At 45.1% G+C, this 18,934-nt stretch overlaps 2 protein-coding genes across 2 annotated transcripts; one reads left to right on the top strand and one right to left on the bottom strand.

Moving 5' to 3' along the window:
- The first annotated feature begins 783 nt into the window (after nt 1-783).
- arfgap2 (ADP-ribosylation factor GTPase activating protein 2) lies at nt 784-13,140 on the top strand. The gene is made up of 16 exons (XM_076051552.1): nt 784-938; nt 2,353-2,471; nt 2,788-2,860; nt 3,028-3,159; nt 3,770-3,850; nt 4,337-4,442; nt 5,479-5,535; nt 8,167-8,219; nt 8,722-8,858; nt 9,588-9,719; nt 9,791-9,919; nt 10,002-10,154; nt 10,248-10,374; nt 10,451-10,538; nt 11,246-11,370; nt 11,456-13,140. Exons 1-16 carry the CDS (start codon nt 867-869, stop codon nt 11,474-11,476), a joined length of 1,605 nt encoding a protein of 534 aa, XP_075907667.1. The 5' UTR covers nt 784-866; the 3' UTR covers nt 11,477-13,140.
- Nucleotides 12,250-18,933, bottom strand: pex16 (peroxisomal biogenesis factor 16). Its single transcript, XM_076012303.1, has 11 exons — nt 18,644-18,933; nt 18,457-18,492; nt 18,008-18,084; nt 15,919-16,052; nt 15,437-15,537; nt 15,170-15,250; nt 14,883-15,035; nt 14,034-14,106; nt 13,739-13,858; nt 13,588-13,652; nt 12,250-13,334 (listed from the first exon to the last, which is right to left on the bottom strand). Exons 1-11 carry the CDS (start codon nt 18,774-18,776, stop codon nt 13,276-13,278), a joined length of 1,032 nt encoding a protein of 343 aa, XP_075868418.1. The 5' UTR covers nt 18,777-18,933; the 3' UTR covers nt 12,250-13,275.
- Nucleotide 18,934: the final 1 nt, after the last annotated feature.

Here is an 18,934-nt window from a genome sequence, read left to right as displayed (position 1 = left end):
GTGATTCAGCTATCCTTGCTCAGGACTTTTGAAGGGTTGGAACGTGACAATTAAAGTTCACATTCATACAGAACATTCTTCCATATACCACAAGATGCAACCTGGACTAATTTCCAGTCGTGTACCGAGGTCACTGGAGGTCGTGTGATCTCCTGTTATGTTTTGTACTCTCTTGTACTCTCGACTCAATCCTCTCAGTGTCTCTTTGACGTCTGCTCCAATCTCTGTTGTGGAGAAAATCTGCATCACTTCATACATCATGTACATACATGCATCTGATTCCTTCCTGATGCAACCTTCTGCATTTAGCCCGGCTTGACAGACAGAAAGATAGCATTAGCTGAGGAGCAACAGAATGTACATTACATTGCCATTAAACATAATTTAAGACTATCGTACAACTAACTCTTGCTAAATATTAAACATGGTAAAAAAAAATAAAAAAAATAAAATCCAAAAATGCCATGTTGTCAAATGGTTTGTTGCTTGTAAGATGTAAATACACAGTGGGATTGAAAATAACATAAGTAGTGCAAAGACGTTTGAAAGAGGAGAACTCAAAGCGGAGCCTCTCCATCAAAACCAACTGGATATTGAACTAATCTTTAATCCTTTAAATGGCTTAATGTTGATGTGTTGAGCCACTGAAATGAGCCGTTATAAAGGTGGTCTGTTGTGTAAGCACATGTTTTTATGCCGAGTGGGACCTAGATAATTTGTAAACTACAAAACAAAACACTTTTTCTGTAGGCTCATTAAAGTGAATCGGGGAAAGGACAAGGTCAGCGATTCTTTGCGCTTTTTCGGTTTGGGAGAAACGCGTATCCGTAGTGACGTCATTCCGTGGAGAGTGCCATAGCGGCAAGATGGCTACGGAACCAAATAAGACTGAAATCCTGACCATTTTCAAAAGATTACGATCTTTGCCGACAAACAAGGTAAGGGGACGACTACATGTGGTTATGAGTCTGTATTCCCGTCAATGTAGCTAATGTTACGGGCACGTTGGTCACCCTTCTACCGGAGACGTCGCGCCGGTTAGTGGTTTTCCCCGACGAGTCCCTTCTCCGGCCGGGCCTGCCGCCTGCTAGCTGTTAGCATGCGGGGCTAAAAGTCTGCTAGCTCACCGGTGAGCCAGCTGAACATAAAGGCCACGTATGCGATTCCCATGTACCGATGAAGACACGCACAGTGCCCTTTTACATTGTGAACGCCAAGTGATAACATGTTTGTAAACTGTCTTTAAAAAAAAAAAAAAAAACAATTCAAAGAAATGACACCCCGTTCACTGGAGTCATTGGAGACGTTGAAGTTGAGACGTTCTCATGTATTGAAACACGTCGCTGATGCTAGCAGCGTCGGACGTACAGTACTTAAGTGTATATGTGGCAGTTCTGCTGCTCTACCCAGGAACGACATCTGGTTAGTCGAATACCACATAAAAGTCAATCGCGGGTGTGTCTAATAATGACATTTCCTCTTCGAGGAGTTGGGTGAAACCTTACGTTGGATGGTTGCATTATTGTTTGTAGCTGTTTGGGGGGGTTGCGTTTTGTTTACTAGTAAACGTGTGTGTCATTTTAGTCGGGCGGTTTTTATGATTACTGTCTGATTACTCCATGTATTCGAGTTAAAATCCCAGTCTGACGCAACACATCCGCTTTCTTGTTGTTTAATGACTTTTTCCTTTTAATCTGTCAACCCCAATCTGATTGAGTTGTCGTTTTTTTTTTTTATCTTATTTTACAAATTTTATTCTAACCCAAAGTGCTCTGTTGTAACTTGGAAACAGACATTTGGATATTGATTCATATTACCACAATATTTTTGCATATGTGGTTCAAACACGATACAACGTCCTCAGACACAGCCACATGATGACGTTGGTCAGAGTCACCAGTTTACGAGTGTAAACCTGGCAATTGTTTTGGATTTGTTCTTTTACAAATAAATGAATCAACTGTCAGAAAGGGAATCATGTCTACTTGTTTTCTGTCTTGTCTACAAATCCAGCGGGAAGTTGTGGCAGCCTCGGCAGAATGTGAAAAGTTAGAGTATTTTCATGCCGTTATTTCTGAAATGTGTTTCTGCAGAAACAAAAAGGTGAAGCAGGTGAAGTAGACACACACTTAGTGTTGGCGAGGGAGACTCACGGTCGCGTTGGATAGAGTCAGGGCGCTTGAAGCTTTGCACTCCTTACATGTTGCTCATCAATAAAATCAGTTCGGTTTGGGTGCCCGGTTCATCATCAGCCACCACACGTGTTTCCCCACACGGTCTCGTTGTTTATTTCTCTGCCTTGCCTTGGCCTCCCAGCTCAGCTCATCAGGTGTTTGCTTTGGTTTTGGGCAGGTGTGCTTCGACTGTGCCGCCAAGAATCCCAGCTGGGCCAGCATCTCCTACGGCGTGTTCCTGTGCATCGACTGCTCGGGCATCCACCGCTCACTGGGAGTGCATCTCAGCTTCATCCGGTACGCTGCCTGCCACCGCTCAGTCAGTGGGCACGGCGCAGGAACTTTGTGTGTGTGTGTGGGGGGGGGATCTGCTCATCAAACTTTTCATCGACTTTATTTAAATGATGCCATTTGAGTTCTAATAATAAATTGTTTTAGCTAGTATTATTTGTGTGTTAAATCGATAAGTCACCCAAGACTTAAATCTGCAAAGCGCTTGGTGGCTGTCAGCTCTGGTGAATTTCTTTGAGTTTTAATTTTATTTGTCAATTGTTATTCCGGGACCTTTTGATGACAATAATATTTGTGACTTGATGCCATCGCCGTCCCGCAGATCCACTGAGTTGGACTCCAACTGGAACTGGTTTCAGCTCAGATGTATGCAGATCGGAGGCAACGCCAATGCCGTAAGTCAGAATTGACCTCAACGCCCAAAAACTAACAACAATAATAATAATAATGATAATGATGATAATAAAGTTTAGCCTGTAAACGTCAGTAAACACGCTCTTTCTCCGACTGTGGGGACGCTGTCGCGTGAATCAATAACGTTGCGTCTCCCTCTGCCCTGAAGACGGCCTTCTTCCGCCAGCATGGCTGCTCCACTAACGACACCAACGCCAAGTACAACAGCCGCGCGGCCCAGATGTACAGAGAGAAGATCCGCCAGCAGGCGAACGCTGCGCTGGCCAAGTATGGCACCGATGTGAGTATACACCAAGTGGAACAGACCGGTGGGTGAATCATCAGCAGCAGCAGCAGTAGCTGTAGGTGTCCATGCAGAGTGTATGTGGCTTCACTGACAAAAATAAAAGATAAGAACAAAAAAAAAAAAAAAGTGTAAACTTTTATCATTTTTCCCTGTTTTATTAATCAGGTTTCATTTGGTCTTCTTTGTATAAAATGTAGTGGGTTAAACTACGTGACAGTCTGAGGAATGCTGCAGTTGTAGCCGACACTGTCAACCTTCTGATCAGGTCCGTTTAGATGAACTGATTACGAAACAAGTCAAGAACTCCTGTCTGCATCCCAACTCTAAAGTGGTTTGAATTTCCGTCAGCACAACATAAAAGTCAACCCACTCGGTGTTAATGTGAAGAGATTTCAGTTTCATGGCCACAGGAGTTATTTTAAATAAATTTCCCTTTAACCCACAGTCGAAAACAGTGGGTCTGTAAAGTGTTAGATAACAGAGAGTAATGTGCAGTGATTATCAGCAGCCTCAGCTCAGAGTCCAGCAGGACGACGCTCGATCACACTTCGCGGTGAACTTGGCAGCCGTTGATGGTGATTAAAACTGTTGTCTCCTCGTGCAGCTCCATGTCGACTCCTCCACCGGAGGAACTCCTGCAGCTGCAGAGAAGAAAGAAACGGACTTCTTTGCCGAGCACACACAGGTAGGCGGTTCGCCTCGTAACCTGTATTGCAAAACAACCCCAATTATGCTCATTATAACTCTTAGTTTCCTCCTTGACTCCGGTGCAGCAGCATTGCTTGATTGAACAGTTTGGATCTCCAAGAAAACAGAAATGTAGCCCTCTGTTTATTGGCTCCTGATGTAAAACTGTAATGAAACACTTGGTTTTAGCTTGTTGCTAACGCTCGTACCTGGTCAGACTCTCCTCATGTTTGGAAGGAAAACGAACCAAGGCAGGTGTCCGGCAAAGTTAAAGAAGTAATGGTGACTTTTGCATTAAATAATAATGCAATTTGCATGAAATAATGACATAAAAAGTACATAAGAAGTCCAGAGTTTCGAAAAAATATCTTAACAAAATTTAAAATAGTGCTGCTCGAGCTCCAAATGATGTAGGATTCATAAATGGTGTCACACATGCGTGGTCGGTCCTCTGATGATCCGATTTTTCTCGCCATCTCTTTAGCCCGCCAACGAATGGAGCATGGCGCCACCGTCAGAGCTGCAGCACAACGGCGCCGCCATCACTCCGCAGCTGCAGGACGCGGCGGCTAAAGGCCCGGATGACAACCGTGAGTTGAGCGGACAGACCCTCACTGGAGCTGCTGTGCAGCAGCTTCCCAGCTTCGCTGCTGCCTCAGTTGGCTGCTCACATTGCTCAAAGACGTCACCCTCTGGTCATCACAGCTCTTTAAATGTTTTTTTTTTTTTTTAAAGAGTATTTTAAACAATAATGTTGATTGATGGTGTTGCTCTGAGAGCCGGTATGAGTTGAAAGTCTTGGTAGCTTTGAAGTGGCGGCGCTGATGTGAGAACTGCTGCGTTTTTTGCAGACGCTCGGTGTTGCTCCCTGTCGTCTGCCGTTCAGATGTCTGTCGGGTTGATTGTGTTTGTGCTGTGACGCTGCCACTTCTTCAGTTTAGAGAAAATTAACCGGACTCATCAGTGAGAGATCCGGTTCTGCCGCCCGACACACACTAATTAAAATTCCCTGTGCCGCAGCTGTCGTCTTCTTCATCTGCACGCGATTATGACATTCTGAAAGCAGCGACTGAGCCGTTGGACCAGGTCACATAATCTGAATATATAACAGTGGGTCGCGGTGCTGTTTTGATTGGGCAATCCCTTTTGTTTTTGTTTTTGTTTTTTAAAGGGAATTAAAAAAAAAAAAAGGAAGATATATACAGAAAATGTTGGGCATTTATGTTGCAGAACGCAAAATTCAGTTGAGTAGTTTCAATAATTTATTTACTACACATGATAGAAAGTGGGCTGGAGTTTTTACTTTCCACCAATTAATTGAAAACCACTACCATCTTCCTCATGGTGGCGCTCTGATTCCTTCCGTTCTTTCTGGCTGGACACAAAGATGTTGCTGCTTTTGCTGGTTTCTGCTAAATGAGCTCAGTGTCAACAGGTCGCTGCATCCTCACACTGGAAGAACCCCTCGAGCCTGCACAAGTTGCTTCGTTTCTGGCCTTCAGTAAAAGGTCACGCCTGGAACGAAGCAGCCGAGCTGCTCCAGGCTGAAGTTCCAGAGGCCCACAATCAAACCTCTGCCAGAGTTCCATTTGGGTCCAAACTGTTTTTTCATGCTCTCCTCTCCAGAACCGGAGGATGGACCCAGCATCGATGGCCTGAGCGCGTCGCCCAAAGCCTCCATCGGTAAGTCCTTCACCAGTTCGCTGGAGCCACATAACATGCACTGGGTAGTTTGTTTTCCTGGGGCCTGATTCCCACCTGCGTGATTCTTCACACCGTCCGATTCAACTGGAGGCCGCTAAGCCGGCCTTGAGCCGTGGAGGCTTCCACCAGTTCCCACTGTGTGCCTTTGGTGAACTCTTGATTTTTGTATGGGATGAGTTTGAGGTCAGATTAGAGGTGAGACTTGCAGCGATGTGCTGCTTAGTTGTGTTTGACAGCTTGATCAACACAAAGCCATCCGGTCCTCGGCAGAAGGCAGCGATGCAATAACCAAAACCGTGTCTGGTATTCTTGCAGTGGAAGCAGTGTTATGACGGAGGCCTGTACTCAATTAGAGGGCAGATCTCAATAAATGGACGACGACAGCGTGGACAAATATAAATAGAGGCTGACCGTTGAAGAAAAATGGATTTACGGTTGGTGGGGAAAAAACGGAACCGTTGGGGTTCTGCTGTCTCGGCTTTGTAACGTGTGTGCACCGTTTGGGTCAAACTGACCCCAAAGTTTTGATTGATTCAGTCTGATTCATTCATTCATCACTCATTCCATTTGTTAAAAAAAAAAAAAGTCGATGTAAACGCTTGCTTCACACAAGGTTGGTGGCCTTACCCAGATAAAGGGCCGGGCCCACTGCTTGAGGAGCTGTTACCGTATTCGGCCTAGCCTGAGCACTTCAAACTCATATCTACTTTTGTTGTGCCATGGCAGTGTGTCAAAAAGTTACCCTTTGTTATTGGTTCTTCTGTCCATGTTTTTGAAACGTGAGAATTGCTAAAAACTCGGGACGTGCGATTAATCGATTTTAAAATGAAATCGGATTTATTAGACAAGTCGATGTTAAAAAAAAAAAAGGAAAATCTTAAAATTGATTTTCCTCTCTAGGCATCTTATCTTGTAGTTACGAGATAAGGTGCCTAGAGATCCTTATCTCGTAATTATGAGATAGGGATGTCGCAATGCGCGTCCGTACCTGTGCAGCGTTGACATACTAATATTGATGCCATCCCCAGTTTGAAGAAATGCTAGTATTTCCTCGTGTCTCAAACCGAGTAGGTAGTAACAGCAGATTAGCTGCAATTGCGCCATCATTGCCCACTGACTAGAAAGGATTTACAGACGTTTACTGTTTCTTTATTTTATCTCATAATTAGGAGATCTTTTCTCGTAAGTACGAGATAAGGTGCCTAAAAAAAAAAAAATGTATTCAGTGAATGCAATGCGCTTCCGTATGCAGAGGACTTTTAAATTACCTGCAAACTTTTTACATTATAAAGTAAAGAATAGCATAGTTTAGTATAGGAAATGTACTTCCCTCTTATGGCAGAATTATTTTATGTATTTTCAAGGAGCAGTGTGCTTCTTAATCTAGGATAGCCTAGGCTAGCCTTGCCTACCTAGCCTAGCCTTGCATATATGGTGAAGTCTCCTCCCCGAGCGCTGCCTGTGGTGACCGGTTTGTCCTGTTGTGCAGAGAACGCCATGCGTTTGTCGTCACAGGAAGGACGGAGCCGCCCAGGTGATGAGAGTGTTTACGTCTTTGTGTGTCTCTCTTTCTCGCACCGCTCTGCTGCTGCTCCACGCAGAACAAACAGCCCGTGGCTGCTGCCTAACCAGCCTCCCTGCGGCACCGAGCCAGTCTGCTGTCATGTTGCACACGCCTGTTGTGTCGCTGTGTTGTTTTGTTTTTGTTGGTTGAGCTTTGAGAAGTTTTGCCCTCGGGACCATGATGTTGCCTGACGCTGAACACGTCAGCAGAAGTTCCTTTTCAAGCACGCCACTGAAAGCCCTTTAATTAACACGCATTACAGGCAATTCGTGTCAGTCAACACACAATGGCCTTCGTCCCCACTGACGTCACAAGCTGCGTTTCCATTGCCCCTGGGATCACGTAAAACCTAATTATCGCAATAAAAACTTGGTAATTGAAACACCTAAACTGCGAGAGAAAAAAAAACTCTCACTTTCTTTGCTTTTACGCGTCAGCGGTCACGTGACCAGATCACGTCAATTGATAATGGCGCGATACGTTTGGACGGAGCAGGAGACGGAATATTTTTTCCAAGTAAATCAAAGAGAAAAATCTAACAACCGTTTTTGACAGCAAACAAAAGCAATTGTGATTCTTGGAAATCTTGCGGGGTTAGATTTTTCAGGAATTGCGTCCAGCGAGAATTGAAACGCAGAGAATGGAAACGCAGCTACTCACACCTGTTGCTGCTTTTTCCACCTGTAGCATCAGTTTGCATTTGCAGAAGACGGTGTGTGTGTGTGTGTGTGTGTGTGTGTGTGTGTGTGTGTGTGTGTGTGTGTGTGTGTGTGTGTGTGTGTGTGTGTGTGTGTGTGTGTGTGTGTGTGTGTGTGTGTGTGTGTGTGTGAGAGAGATATTTGTATGTGGTCAAAGCTGCTGATTCTTCAGGACAGTTTGACAGGCTGAACTGGCCCGAGGCCGATTGGGGAACCAGCAGTCAGGCAGAGCTGTGCTTCACTCCCCCAGCGGGTCCTCTGTGGTTGATGCCAAGTGTCTGGGTGGCCGAGCTCCAGAATTAGACACAATCTCCTCCTGACCACGTTTGTTTCAACCTGCTCTTCCAGATATAAAGCCATCCATCATTGGGAAAAAGAAGCCAATGACTGCCAAGAAAGGGGTGAGTCAAATTGTGGACTTCTTTAAGGATGCATACTGCTGCCATACTGGGAAGAAAAAAAAAAGAGAGAGAGAGGGGCTCACTATCACCTATCAAAACTAAATAGAACAAGGCATAATCAAGGCACTAGTTTCGATTTGTTATCATGAAGTAACTTGAAAGTGATCACGTTAAAACGTGAAACTTTTTACGTAATTCCACGTTACTGGGTTTTTTTTTAATTTATTATTATTTAAAAAAAATTAAAAGTCTGCCTCTTAAATAATAAACTCTTGAATTAAAAAAACAACAACTTGTGCTTGGAGCTAGATGGCGCTATTGTTCCTGTTCACCAGTATGCACCAAGCAGCTTGTATCTGTGACGATGCGCTTAGCTTAGCCTTTTGTGTTTGGTGTTTTTTTTTTTAATTATTATTATTATCCCCCTACCAGTAGTTTGGATGCGAACACCCCCTCTTCCTGTGTGCGTGTGTCTGACTCTTGTTTGACCTCTTCGACGCAGCTCGGCGCCAAGAAAGGCCTCGGCGCCCAGAAAGTGAGCAGCAAGAGTTTCTCCGAGGTGGAAAAGCAGGCGCAGGTGGCCGAGAAACTGAGAGAGGAGCAGGTGGCCGAGGCCAAGAAGCAGGCCGAAGAGTCCATGTGAGGAACACACACACACACACACACACACACACACACACACACACACACACACACACACACACACACACACACAGAGCAGTCTAGTGGTAGTTGAGTGTCCACCCTGAGACTGGTAGGTTGTGGGTTCGATCCTCAGCCAGGTCGTACCAAAGACAGTAAAAATGGCCACTGCCTCCCAGCTTGGCACTCAGTATTCAGGGTTGGAATTGGAGGCTTGAGATCACCAAGTGATTCCAGGGCGCAGTACCGCTGCTGTCCACCGCTCAATCACGGAATGATGGGTCAAATGCGGAGGACAAATTTCACATCCTTTGAGATATTACAATCCCTGGGAACTTAACACACAGAGTCAAAATTGCCGTATTTTTCGGACTATAAGTCGCCACGGAGTTTTAAGTCGCATCAGCCGAAAAACTGACCAGCCAAACTACGAAAAAAAGTGTGACTTAAAGTCCGGAAGATACGGTAGTTAATTGGTTAGTTAGTTCATTTCTTGTCAAATATTAAAACAACAAGCAGGACGGCAGCAACAGCAGCTTACACACAAACACCTTCAAGGCAAAAAGCAGGACAATTCAATTCAATTACATCACATTGAAAATTACATTGAAAACGCATCAACGAGACACTCGGTGGTATTCAGTGCTCCAATGGCATTGGGGATGAAGGAATTTTTAGGAAGTTTCCCCTGACGGAGCTCGTGGTTGTTGGTTTGTTTCCCTCCAGTGTGGCATCGATGCGTTTGGCTTACAAGGAGCTGGAGATTGACAGGAAGATGGAGGAGAAGAAGATGAAGAGCATGGAGGGCAGCCGGAGGGAGCAGGCTGAGCGGCTGGGGATGGGCTTCGGCAACAGGAGGTGAAGCCTCAGCACGAGTGTGTGCGTGTGTGTGTGTGCTTCCTGGCACTAACGTATGCGTCCTGTTGCAGCGCCGTGTCCCACTCCGTCATGTCAGAGATGCAGATGATCGAGCAGGAAACTCCCGTGGGGGCCAAGTCCTCCACCCGCTCCAAGCTGGACCTGTTCGACGAGCCGGGCTTCACCTCCGGACCCCCGAAGTGAGTACGCCTCCTCCCCGCGGCTCAGGCCGTCGCCCGGTCCCCGTTCCATTGGTCGAGGTTAACACGCGTCCGTTTGCAGATACAAGGACAACCCGTTCACAGTGGGAGACGGATTCGGGTCCAGGTGGGACACGGAGGGAGGGACCGCCTCTTTCACCTCCTCCTGGGCTCTGGAGAAGGAGGAGCCAAAGGAGGAGGTCACCATCTCCAGCATTCAGCCGATCGGAGAGAGGTAACGGCGCCGCGCCGCCACCGCTCCGGGTTTGTTCAGGACGCTTTACAGGATGTTCAGACGAGGAATCCGTCTCCCGTCTTTCCGTCCCAGACTCCCCAGCAGAAGAAAAGCGGAGGTGGCCGCCGCCGTGTCCGAGTCCAGCGAGGCCCGGCAGAAGTTTGCCAACGCAAAGGCCATTTCCTCCGACATGTTCTTCGGCCGGGAGAGCAGCACAGAGGTGCTTCAACGCGCATCCACACAGTCGATGCTGCGTCTCTGGCCACACGCTGACCCCATTTCCCTCCTCTTGCCAGTATGAAGCCAAGACGAGACTGGAGAACATGTCCAGCAGCACCTCCATCAGCTCAGCCGACCTGTTTGGTGACCCCAATGACCTTAAAGGTGAGACTTCAGAGCTACGTGGTGGTTTGCCAACCAGTTTGGCCAAAGTTCAGAGTTCGCGCAACTTTTCTAAATCTTTGTTTCTATTCTTTCCTCGTCTGACCTGTGAAACAAATCCATCAGGTTTCGGCCCTTCGTCGGTCCTTCGTCGGTCCTTCGTCAAGGACTTTTTGACCCTTGCAGCAGCTAAAGTCAAATCAAATCAAACTCAATTTATACAGCACCTTTCATACATTAAAAATGCAACACGAGGTGCTTGACAAAATCTTTTTAAAAAGGTGCAAAAAACGCAGATAAACGTGGCACTGGTGTCATCACATCAGAAGAACAGAGGTGCATTAGCTCTGTCTGTCTGTCTGTCTGTCTGTCTGTCTGTCTGTCTGTGCGCCAGAATCAAAAGCCATTATTGTCATTGTAAGAGAGCCTACAACAAAATTTGAGGTGCTACTCCTGCTTGGTGATTTAAGAATGTTAAAATATAATTAGTTTAAAAAAAAGTTATTTTATTTGAAATAGATAAAAAAAAAATAGTGCAAGAATAAAATAGAGTATTAAAATAAGAAAAGTGCAGTATTAAAATAAGAAAAGTGCAGTGACACCTAGCACAGTGTACAAATGAATAACAGGAGAGGATTATTGCACATTGTGAATACAGTTTGTTTCATCCGTTGTGTTCGCACTACAAACAGCCTGTCTGTCGCCCGCAGGGAGGTCGGCCGGCCTGGACAGCGTGCTCCCCTCTGGCCCGGACATGGCCCAGTTCAAGCAGGGAGTGAAGACCGTTGCTGGCAAGATGGCCGTCCTCGCCAACGGAGTCATGAACACCATCCAGGTGAGGCGGCGGCTGCCGCGGCCGAGTCGCAGTCGTCCTCCTGACGCTCTGAGCAGATTGATCATCTGGGCCTCCGTGTTCGCAGGACCGCTACGGCTCCTACTGACACCGCCGTCGGCCGACCTCAGGCAGCAGCAGCAGCAGGAGGAGGAGGAGGAGCAGCAGGAGGAGCTGACCTGTCACCTGTGTAGAGCCGCATCACCGACCTGAGACAGGAAGCAGGAAGGATTGCATGAGGAAATGGGACGGTTTCACCGGAGTGAGACAGTATTCGCTCATCGTCATCGCCAGGCTCTCGACTTTTATTTTCATAAAGAGGAAACCACCGGGGGGCGCCGTCTTTTCTAAACCTGACTGGTTGTATTTTTCAAAGTGTCAGAGTTAATTTTACTATATTTTATTCCTTATGCAGAAAAATCAAAGGGTTTTTGATTCTTCCTATCTGATGTTTCTTCTTGCTCTATTTTTTTTGTTGTTTTATGATGATATGGTCTCTCGCATTTATTCTCATCGACTCGGAGTGGAGGAAAACATTTTCAAATTCTTCAGCAAATAAGAGAGGCGTGGCAGGAAGGAACCGCACACTCGGCTGACATGCTGTGAGCTCTGGTGCGGCAGGAGGAAATCACAAGTTTCCGCTCATTGAAAAAAAAAAAAAGCCTCCTTGCTCGAGAATTTTTCACTTCCCAGTCTGAGTTCCGTCAGTGCGTCCGGTCACCTCGTCTTTCTTCAAACCAGTTTATTCAGGCAGACGCCTGCTTGCATCTTAAATACACCTCGACCAATGGGAGAAAACGTACATTTGGCCTTGCCGGCGTGTCAGCTAGTAACAAACCCCAGAGGTGTTTTTTTTTTTTCTTCTTCTTGTTCCCCCCCCCCCATTCGATCACGTGACGCTCATTTCAAATCCGACAGCCGCAGCTGCTCGTTTTACACTCAGACTTCATGTGGAACCTTACAAAGTGTTGATGTAGATTTAAAGAAAGTTTGTGATTTCCTCTGGTAGAGCAGGAAGTATCATTTCTTACCCCCTCCAGTGTGGTCACACCTGTTTATGTCCCTGTGCGTTGTGACACTCCCCCCCCCCCCCCCCCGCAAAAACACCCTGGGCCCAGATCAGAGAGAAGTCATTTATTTATTTGTAGGCTACACAAAGGAACTTATCTTAACTACGTTAATAAAGACTGAAAACCTTCACTTGTGGTTTTGCAATTGACAACTCCAACACACACAAGCATGCATGTGCGCTAACATCGCTTTCCGCTGTCCCGCGGTGACGGTGAGACACAATCGGGGACGCAGCAGTAGGTTCAATATTTATTTGTTGTTGCATCAGACAAACTAGTGAATCAATCAGTTTGTGTTCCTGCAAGAAAAAGCAAATTTTTCAGGTCTGTTGCGCAGAATGTTAAGTTTTCAGCTTAAGAGTTAAGTTATTTTTTCGGCTCTTTGCCCCCAGGAGGAGCTGAACCTCTGAAAGATCATCAGTTGGTCCGCCAACATAGAAATCATCGACATTTCACCCGTGGGGATTCTCGTGCTAGTGATGGTTGGCTGTTTTTAAAAAAAACAAAACAAACAAAAACAACCCTGATTAAGACAAAGTTTAGACTTTAGAATGACCACAACCTGGCCACACAGGTTTCAGTCCTGCCAATGGCTCTTGAACAAGCTACCCTTTGCATTCTGTGACAGAACAGGTTCACTAAACAACAGAAAACGGGAGGAACTGAAGGAAAAGACAAGTGGGGCAAAAGACGCTGTAGTGTCTTGAAGGTGCTTCTTCTCTGACTGCTGGAGGCCCCACCCGCCCCCATCTGGCCTGGTCCTCTGTGATGGAGGTGACGCAGCCAATGTATCTGGACTCCAACCAAATGTCTGTTTTCTGCTCACGTCCCGCAGAGTTTAGGCCCAGTTGTAGAAGTAGATCTTCTGCCAGGTGGGCAGGTAGTCCATCAGAGGGCCTGAGTGCCACAGAAAACGCCACCAGTTTGAGGCAGAATTATAATAAGATGAATTATTGAAATAGATTAAATAAGTGCAAGAATAAAGTAAAATAAGAAGAGTGCAATTTACAAATAAATGACAGGAGAGGATTTGCACACGTATTGCACATTGTGAATACAAATGCTAAGCTCAATTTAGCCCATTCAGAATAAGGCAGAAAACATTTTGGGGTCCGAAAAAAATGGTGACGATGAGTGAAAGAAGACTCACGTGCTACAAGTCCTATTCCGGGAATGTTATCTGCCAAAAGTTTGAGCAGGAAGAGAATCTTCGTCCTGCAAATGAGCAAAGACACTGCCATCAAATCACATTCAAGAAACAATGCAGTACATCCCAGCATGAAGTCCACTCATGAACTCACTCCGAATATTTGTCGTAGAAGGGTGAACGCAGGAGGTAATAGAGCAGGAGAAACGTTCTCCTCCTCATCTCGGCCTTCTCCCATCCATTTTGAAATTTCTTTTCGTGAAGAACTGCGAAACTGAGGACAGAAGAAGAGCAAACGCCTTAGACTGATGATTCCTCACAACGCATGGGAATTTGGACACTACTGACTCGGAAGTGGGAAAAAAAATGGGTTTGAGTTAAATTGGAGGAGACAAAAAGTGTATCATCCCAGATTTGTGAAGTGGAAGTGCAAACAGAAATGTACATACCTTGAAAGATCCAGGAGGCCAGAGACGAGCCAAGGCTTCCACGACTGTTTCCCACAGAGTCCGAGGCAGAGCACTGAGGGCGGCTCCAGTTAAGGACTTATAGTCTCCACATACCCACAGGAATACACACATTTATTGGCTTTGTATGGAAGGTCAAAATCCATTTAGCTGTATGAAGCTGCTGTATGCCTAGATGTGCTAGTCACTAGCACTTCTAGGCATACACTAGCAGCTAGTGGGAAGTATGAATGGCTTGTCGCGCCACCTACAGGGGACTATAATTCTTGCTAAAGGTCAAATGTGTAAAGTTTGGCCTGATTTACGATGCTTATATTGGTAAAAGCTTAATATATTACCCATAAATACATTCGTAAAAGTGTATAATCACAGTGCAATTAAAGTCATTTCGTTGGTAATTTTCAACCCACAGAACGGTTCTCATATATATGTATATGAAAATACATATAGCAAGCTTAATCCCAGTTAGCTGCCATCTTGCACTGCTATATTTCTAGGCCTGACAGCACGTCTCGCATTTAGGGTGACTGCTCACACCCTCAAATAAACCAACGAAGAAGAAGGTGGACGAGGTATCCAGGTTTGGGTGCGCAGGCCACTGTAGTTCACTGGCAATCTCAGGAGGGGGACAGAGCGCGAAAGACACTGCAATCTAAAATGTCACCACTTGATGTCGCTGTTTCTTCTTGAAAATCTCCAAATATTACACACTTAACATTTTATTGTTGTATTGTACTACAAAAAAAAAAAATGTTTTCTACCGTTAGCATAGGAGTTCCTTAAAACGGTTGATGTTTTTTGAACTTTTACCAAAGTGCAGAGGAAGGATACAGTGTACTAGTGGCCGTCCAATGTACACAGACTCTGCGATGGTCCCCTGAAGGCCCAGAGGAGTTGGAGGACTGCAGAGGTTATCCACCTTCCTCTTCCTTGCCTTCTTCTTCTGATTAGTCACTCCCCAGAAGCGGGACTCCATTGATGGAGCTGAACACCACGGGGACAAAACAGAGACTGAGGTCAAAGAAATGTCAGTGTTGAGAGAACAACTAAATTCAACGCGGCTTCAATCGGTCATTAAGTTAAAGGTGAATTCAGATTTTTTTTTAAGGTGCTCTCACAGCTGCCCAGCGGCCTGATGGTCCGTCCTGACCTCTGACCCACAAAGCAGTGCTCGTCTTGCTCCTCCTGGGTCACATCATCTGAGGAAGAAGGAAGGAAACATGGTCCACCTGTGAGCAACCTGGACCAAACAGTGGAAAATATTGCCCCCTGGTGGGCGAGGCAGAGCAATTGGGTCCAAAATGCAAAAAAAAAAGTATCCCGAAGACAAACAAAAGCCATTAATTAGACAATAATTAACATGAAGGAAAGGAAAGAGAATGGACCTTCTTCAGTCAACTCCACACCTCGGTCCAGAGGGATGATGGGAGGTGAAGTCTGAAGGCCAGACTTGTTGCGCAGAAGCAGCACCAGGCGGAAAATGGCCCTAAAAATAAGTACAAAAAAATCTTTAGTAAACTACTGACAGTATTTATTCCAAACACTTCTGTATGACTTTTCAAAAGGTACAGTAAAGGTAAAGTTGGTCAACTTGAAGGCTTGAACACCAACCTTTTCAGAAGAGCCTCGTGCTAGATAGTTAATATTAATTGTACCAATAACTTGATTTCCTTTAGTTCCTTAGCACCATTGTATATCTGATATTGTAGTCTCACTTGTGCTTTTAGACCTAGCTGTTTTTCATCTTACAATGTGTTTTTTTAATGCACATTATTGGATGCAAAGCACTCTATGAATAAAATTTGCTATTATCATTATCATTATTATTATAATTAGAACCCCTGTGCTAAACGGACAGCGTACATACTTGAAGATCTGGATGAGAGCGATCACCAGCCAGCGGCCGACCTCACCCCACAGCTTCCCAGCTCCCATCTCCAGGAAAACCTCCACGTACTCCAGCACCGACAGCCAGTTCAGGAGCCTCTGCTGGGAGAGAGACTGAACACAGGTGGCAGGCCTCTGAGCACATCGCACAGGACTCAATCACTGTCAACTTTAAAGCAACTCTAGGTAACTTTCGGTGGAAATGGGGAAGTGACGAAGTAAACACGCTGCAGCGCTAGTTCATTGATGTGGGAAAAATACAAACAGTCGCCTAGCTGGAGCGCTCGTATGTGTTCCGGAAAAACACCAATATGAAATGCAAAACAGACGTCGACAATAACGTTGTAGCAAACGTTCAACACTTTTATTACTTCGTCTTTCATCGAGGTTAATTATTGGGTTCCATTCCGTCATTTTACAATCTTATGCATTTGTAATAGTAGTATGTAAAACCACCTCTAAATAAACGTGTGATGTTGCCGTTAAGTGGTTCGTCCGGCGTGTCGGGTCGAGGCTTGAAAGTTACGCAGTGCAGTTACAGCCAACACAACCCCCCTCTCGATGCCGAGGCGGCACCATTGATCCTATTAATCGTTTATCTATCGCTTCACTGAGTTTGGAATCGTAATCTTAAGGTCGGAAAGTTACCTAGAGCTGCTTTAAGGTGATAAAAGATTTTGTTGGTTTGTGAAGCTCTACTTATTTCTTCTGGTGCAGCGCGTCACATCACAACACGACCTCTCTGCCCGTTGACATCCAACCACTTTCTGTCCTTTTATTTACAAAACCGGGCTGCGGGGGCCTTCCACGTGAGTGCATGTGAATTAGGGCTGCAACGATTAGTCGACGTAATCGATCACTTCAACAGCATAAATTTATCGACGCAAAGATTTAAGAATCGACGCGTCGTGTTATTGTAATTGTAAATTGCTGAATGACAAAAATCACACTCGGGCAGTGCAGTACTGAGCGCTGAGGTTGACAGCCAGTCTCATTTATCGTTTACATCCTACAAAAATCATAGAAGAAGAAGGGCTTCTTCTCTGAAAAGGCTCGAAAAGTCTGATGCAAAGTTTCTAAAGTTTAGGAATATTTCATAGAAAATGAAGCAGCGAAACATGTCAGGTTAGGGGCAAACTCTGTGAAGCTCAGCTAGCATTCCAGGGTAGCACTAAAGGCGATACGCCAACACCTTTCACGGCGACACCCCGGAGTCGCTGTATCGTCACACACCGCAAAGAGGAGTTAGTAAATAACGCCGAAGACAGCTATTTTCTAGATATTTTTTTTTAATTACACGCTTCTTTGTTCATTAATCATCAACCTATGATGCAAGTACATATAGCGTTTTTTCGCACGTTGGAAAATCATGGAACAAGCTAGCTCAACGAACGATAGTTTGCTTAGGTAAATGCTACTTTACGACAGGAATCAGTGAATTACAGCCCGTGCCAATACTAGCGTTTACACTGAATCGTGACACTCTTTCACTTATCACGTATCAACAGTGTTATTAAGGGCATATTAATTCCATATTTAAGTTGTAAGAAATCTCTTTAACTGTGAGAAACATTGCATATAATCTCTGAGTCGTGAATTAATATACCGAGGATATTTTACGTTGAAAAATATAACAATTGTGTCACAGATAAATGCTTTGCGTGTCATTATTTTGATATATTTGTTTAAAAACATTTGCTGTCAGAGAACGACAGTATAATACAGGTGTAAGGATGAATAATGGAAAAAGAAATAATGGCTAGATTAGTCGACAACAACAAAAAATTGTTAGTTGCAGCCCTAATGTGAGTGCATGTGGCTTCCTACCTCCTTCTACCCATCTGATAAATTGCCCTGGGTAACAACACCTGGCTGGGGGTGTGAGCACTAATCTGGGACAGAGGGTCCTTGTCCTGTGACGTCACAAACGGCTGCTTTCCAGAGCTGTGCATTTCAGCAAACACTTTTTGTGTCAGCCGAGCCAGCAGAAGATTAAGGTTATTGGTAAGAGCGTGCAGACGACCTTATTTACTTTGTGAACAGTGCCAAGAAGACGATGTTCTGCTCACCACAGGAAAGGCACATCTCAGCCCTTTACGCAGAATACTGTCGTTGAACAGCACCAGGAGGTTGGAGGCCGAGTACACTGATGGGAAAGACGCGACAGCACATGGTCGGTTTCAGCAGGGCAGCACAAATTCTTTACATTAAGCACAGGTGCAAAGTAACGAAGTGTTGCTGTTTTTAAGTCGATTTTTCTCTCATCTTTACTTGAGTATTTTTTTTTCTGGCAATTTTTTTTACTTTTACTCGCTGCAAAAAAAATAATTTAAATTTTTTTGATAAAGTACATTTCAGAACCTTACTTTTGTACTTGAGAAGAAAAAAAAAGCTGAATCAGCACTTTTACCAGATTGTTGTTTTGCATTTTGCAAGTATCCATACTTTTACTTACTTCACATTCACACCAGTTTCAATTTCTTTCTATGCAATATTAACTCTTTTTTTTTTTACTCACCAAGTTCAGATAATTCATGGGAAGCTGCAAACCTTCCTGCAGAAACAAAACATGCTGTCAGTCATTGGGGGTGTCATAGTGCTCGGCACGTAGCGCACGCCACGTTTACGGTGAAAACGAAAGTGTTGAAATTAGCTCAAGTTAACTGCGACTAAAATGTGACACTTGATTGGGTGGTCTCGCTGACCTGCGATCAGGTAAGACAGCGTCCGCACGGTGCTCTCCAGATGTGCAGTGGCATCGGGGTTCCTCCTCACATACTCGGTGTAGCGCTCATAGTATCGGCCCAACTTGTCTACGTACGCCTTAACGTGCGACATTATAGTTTCGACTTACTGCACAAGGGGGAGAAAATAAGTACAAAAAAAAAAAATACACCCTGCATTTAGCCGCAACGTTCGTGATTTGATCGGCACACCGCAGAAGATCCGAGAAGTTCGGGATACATGACCCACGTACTTGCACTCTTCAAAACTTC

This window comes from Nelusetta ayraudi, unplaced genomic scaffold, assembly GCF_046127955.1.
Source record: "Nelusetta ayraudi isolate G7.1 ecotype Tasmania unplaced genomic scaffold, CSIRO-AGI_Nayr_v1 ptg000002l, whole genome shotgun sequence".
NCBI classification, from domain to species: Eukaryota; Metazoa; Chordata; class Actinopteri; order Tetraodontiformes; family Monacanthidae; genus Nelusetta; species Nelusetta ayraudi.
The sequence above is the reverse complement of the archived record's forward strand: the minus strand, read 5'-3'. Positions and strand labels throughout refer to the sequence as shown.

Coding starts and splice junctions, on each gene's coding strand:
- arfgap2 (XM_076051552.1), top strand. CDS start 867: ATGGCTACGGAACCAAATAAGACTGAAATCCTGACCATTTTCAAAAGA. Junction 2,472..2,787: donor GTGCATCTCAGCTTCATCCG/GTACGCTGCCTG, acceptor GCCGTCCCGCAG/ATCCACTGAGTTGGACTCCA. Junction 10,539..11,245: donor TGACCCCAATGACCTTAAAG/GTGAGACTTCAG, acceptor TGTCGCCCGCAG/GGAGGTCGGCCGGCCTGGAC.
- pex16 (XM_076012303.1), bottom strand. CDS start 18,776: ATGTCGCACGTTAAGGCGTACGTAGACAAGTTGGGCCGATACTATGAG. Junction 18,493..18,643: donor GCTGTCTTACCTGATCGCAG/GTCAGCGAGACC, acceptor TTGTTTCTGCAG/GAAGGTTTGCAGCTTCCCAT. Junction 13,335..13,587: donor CGGAATAGGACTTGTAGCAC/GTGAGTCTTCTT, acceptor TGTGGCACTCAG/GCCCTCTGATGGACTACCTG.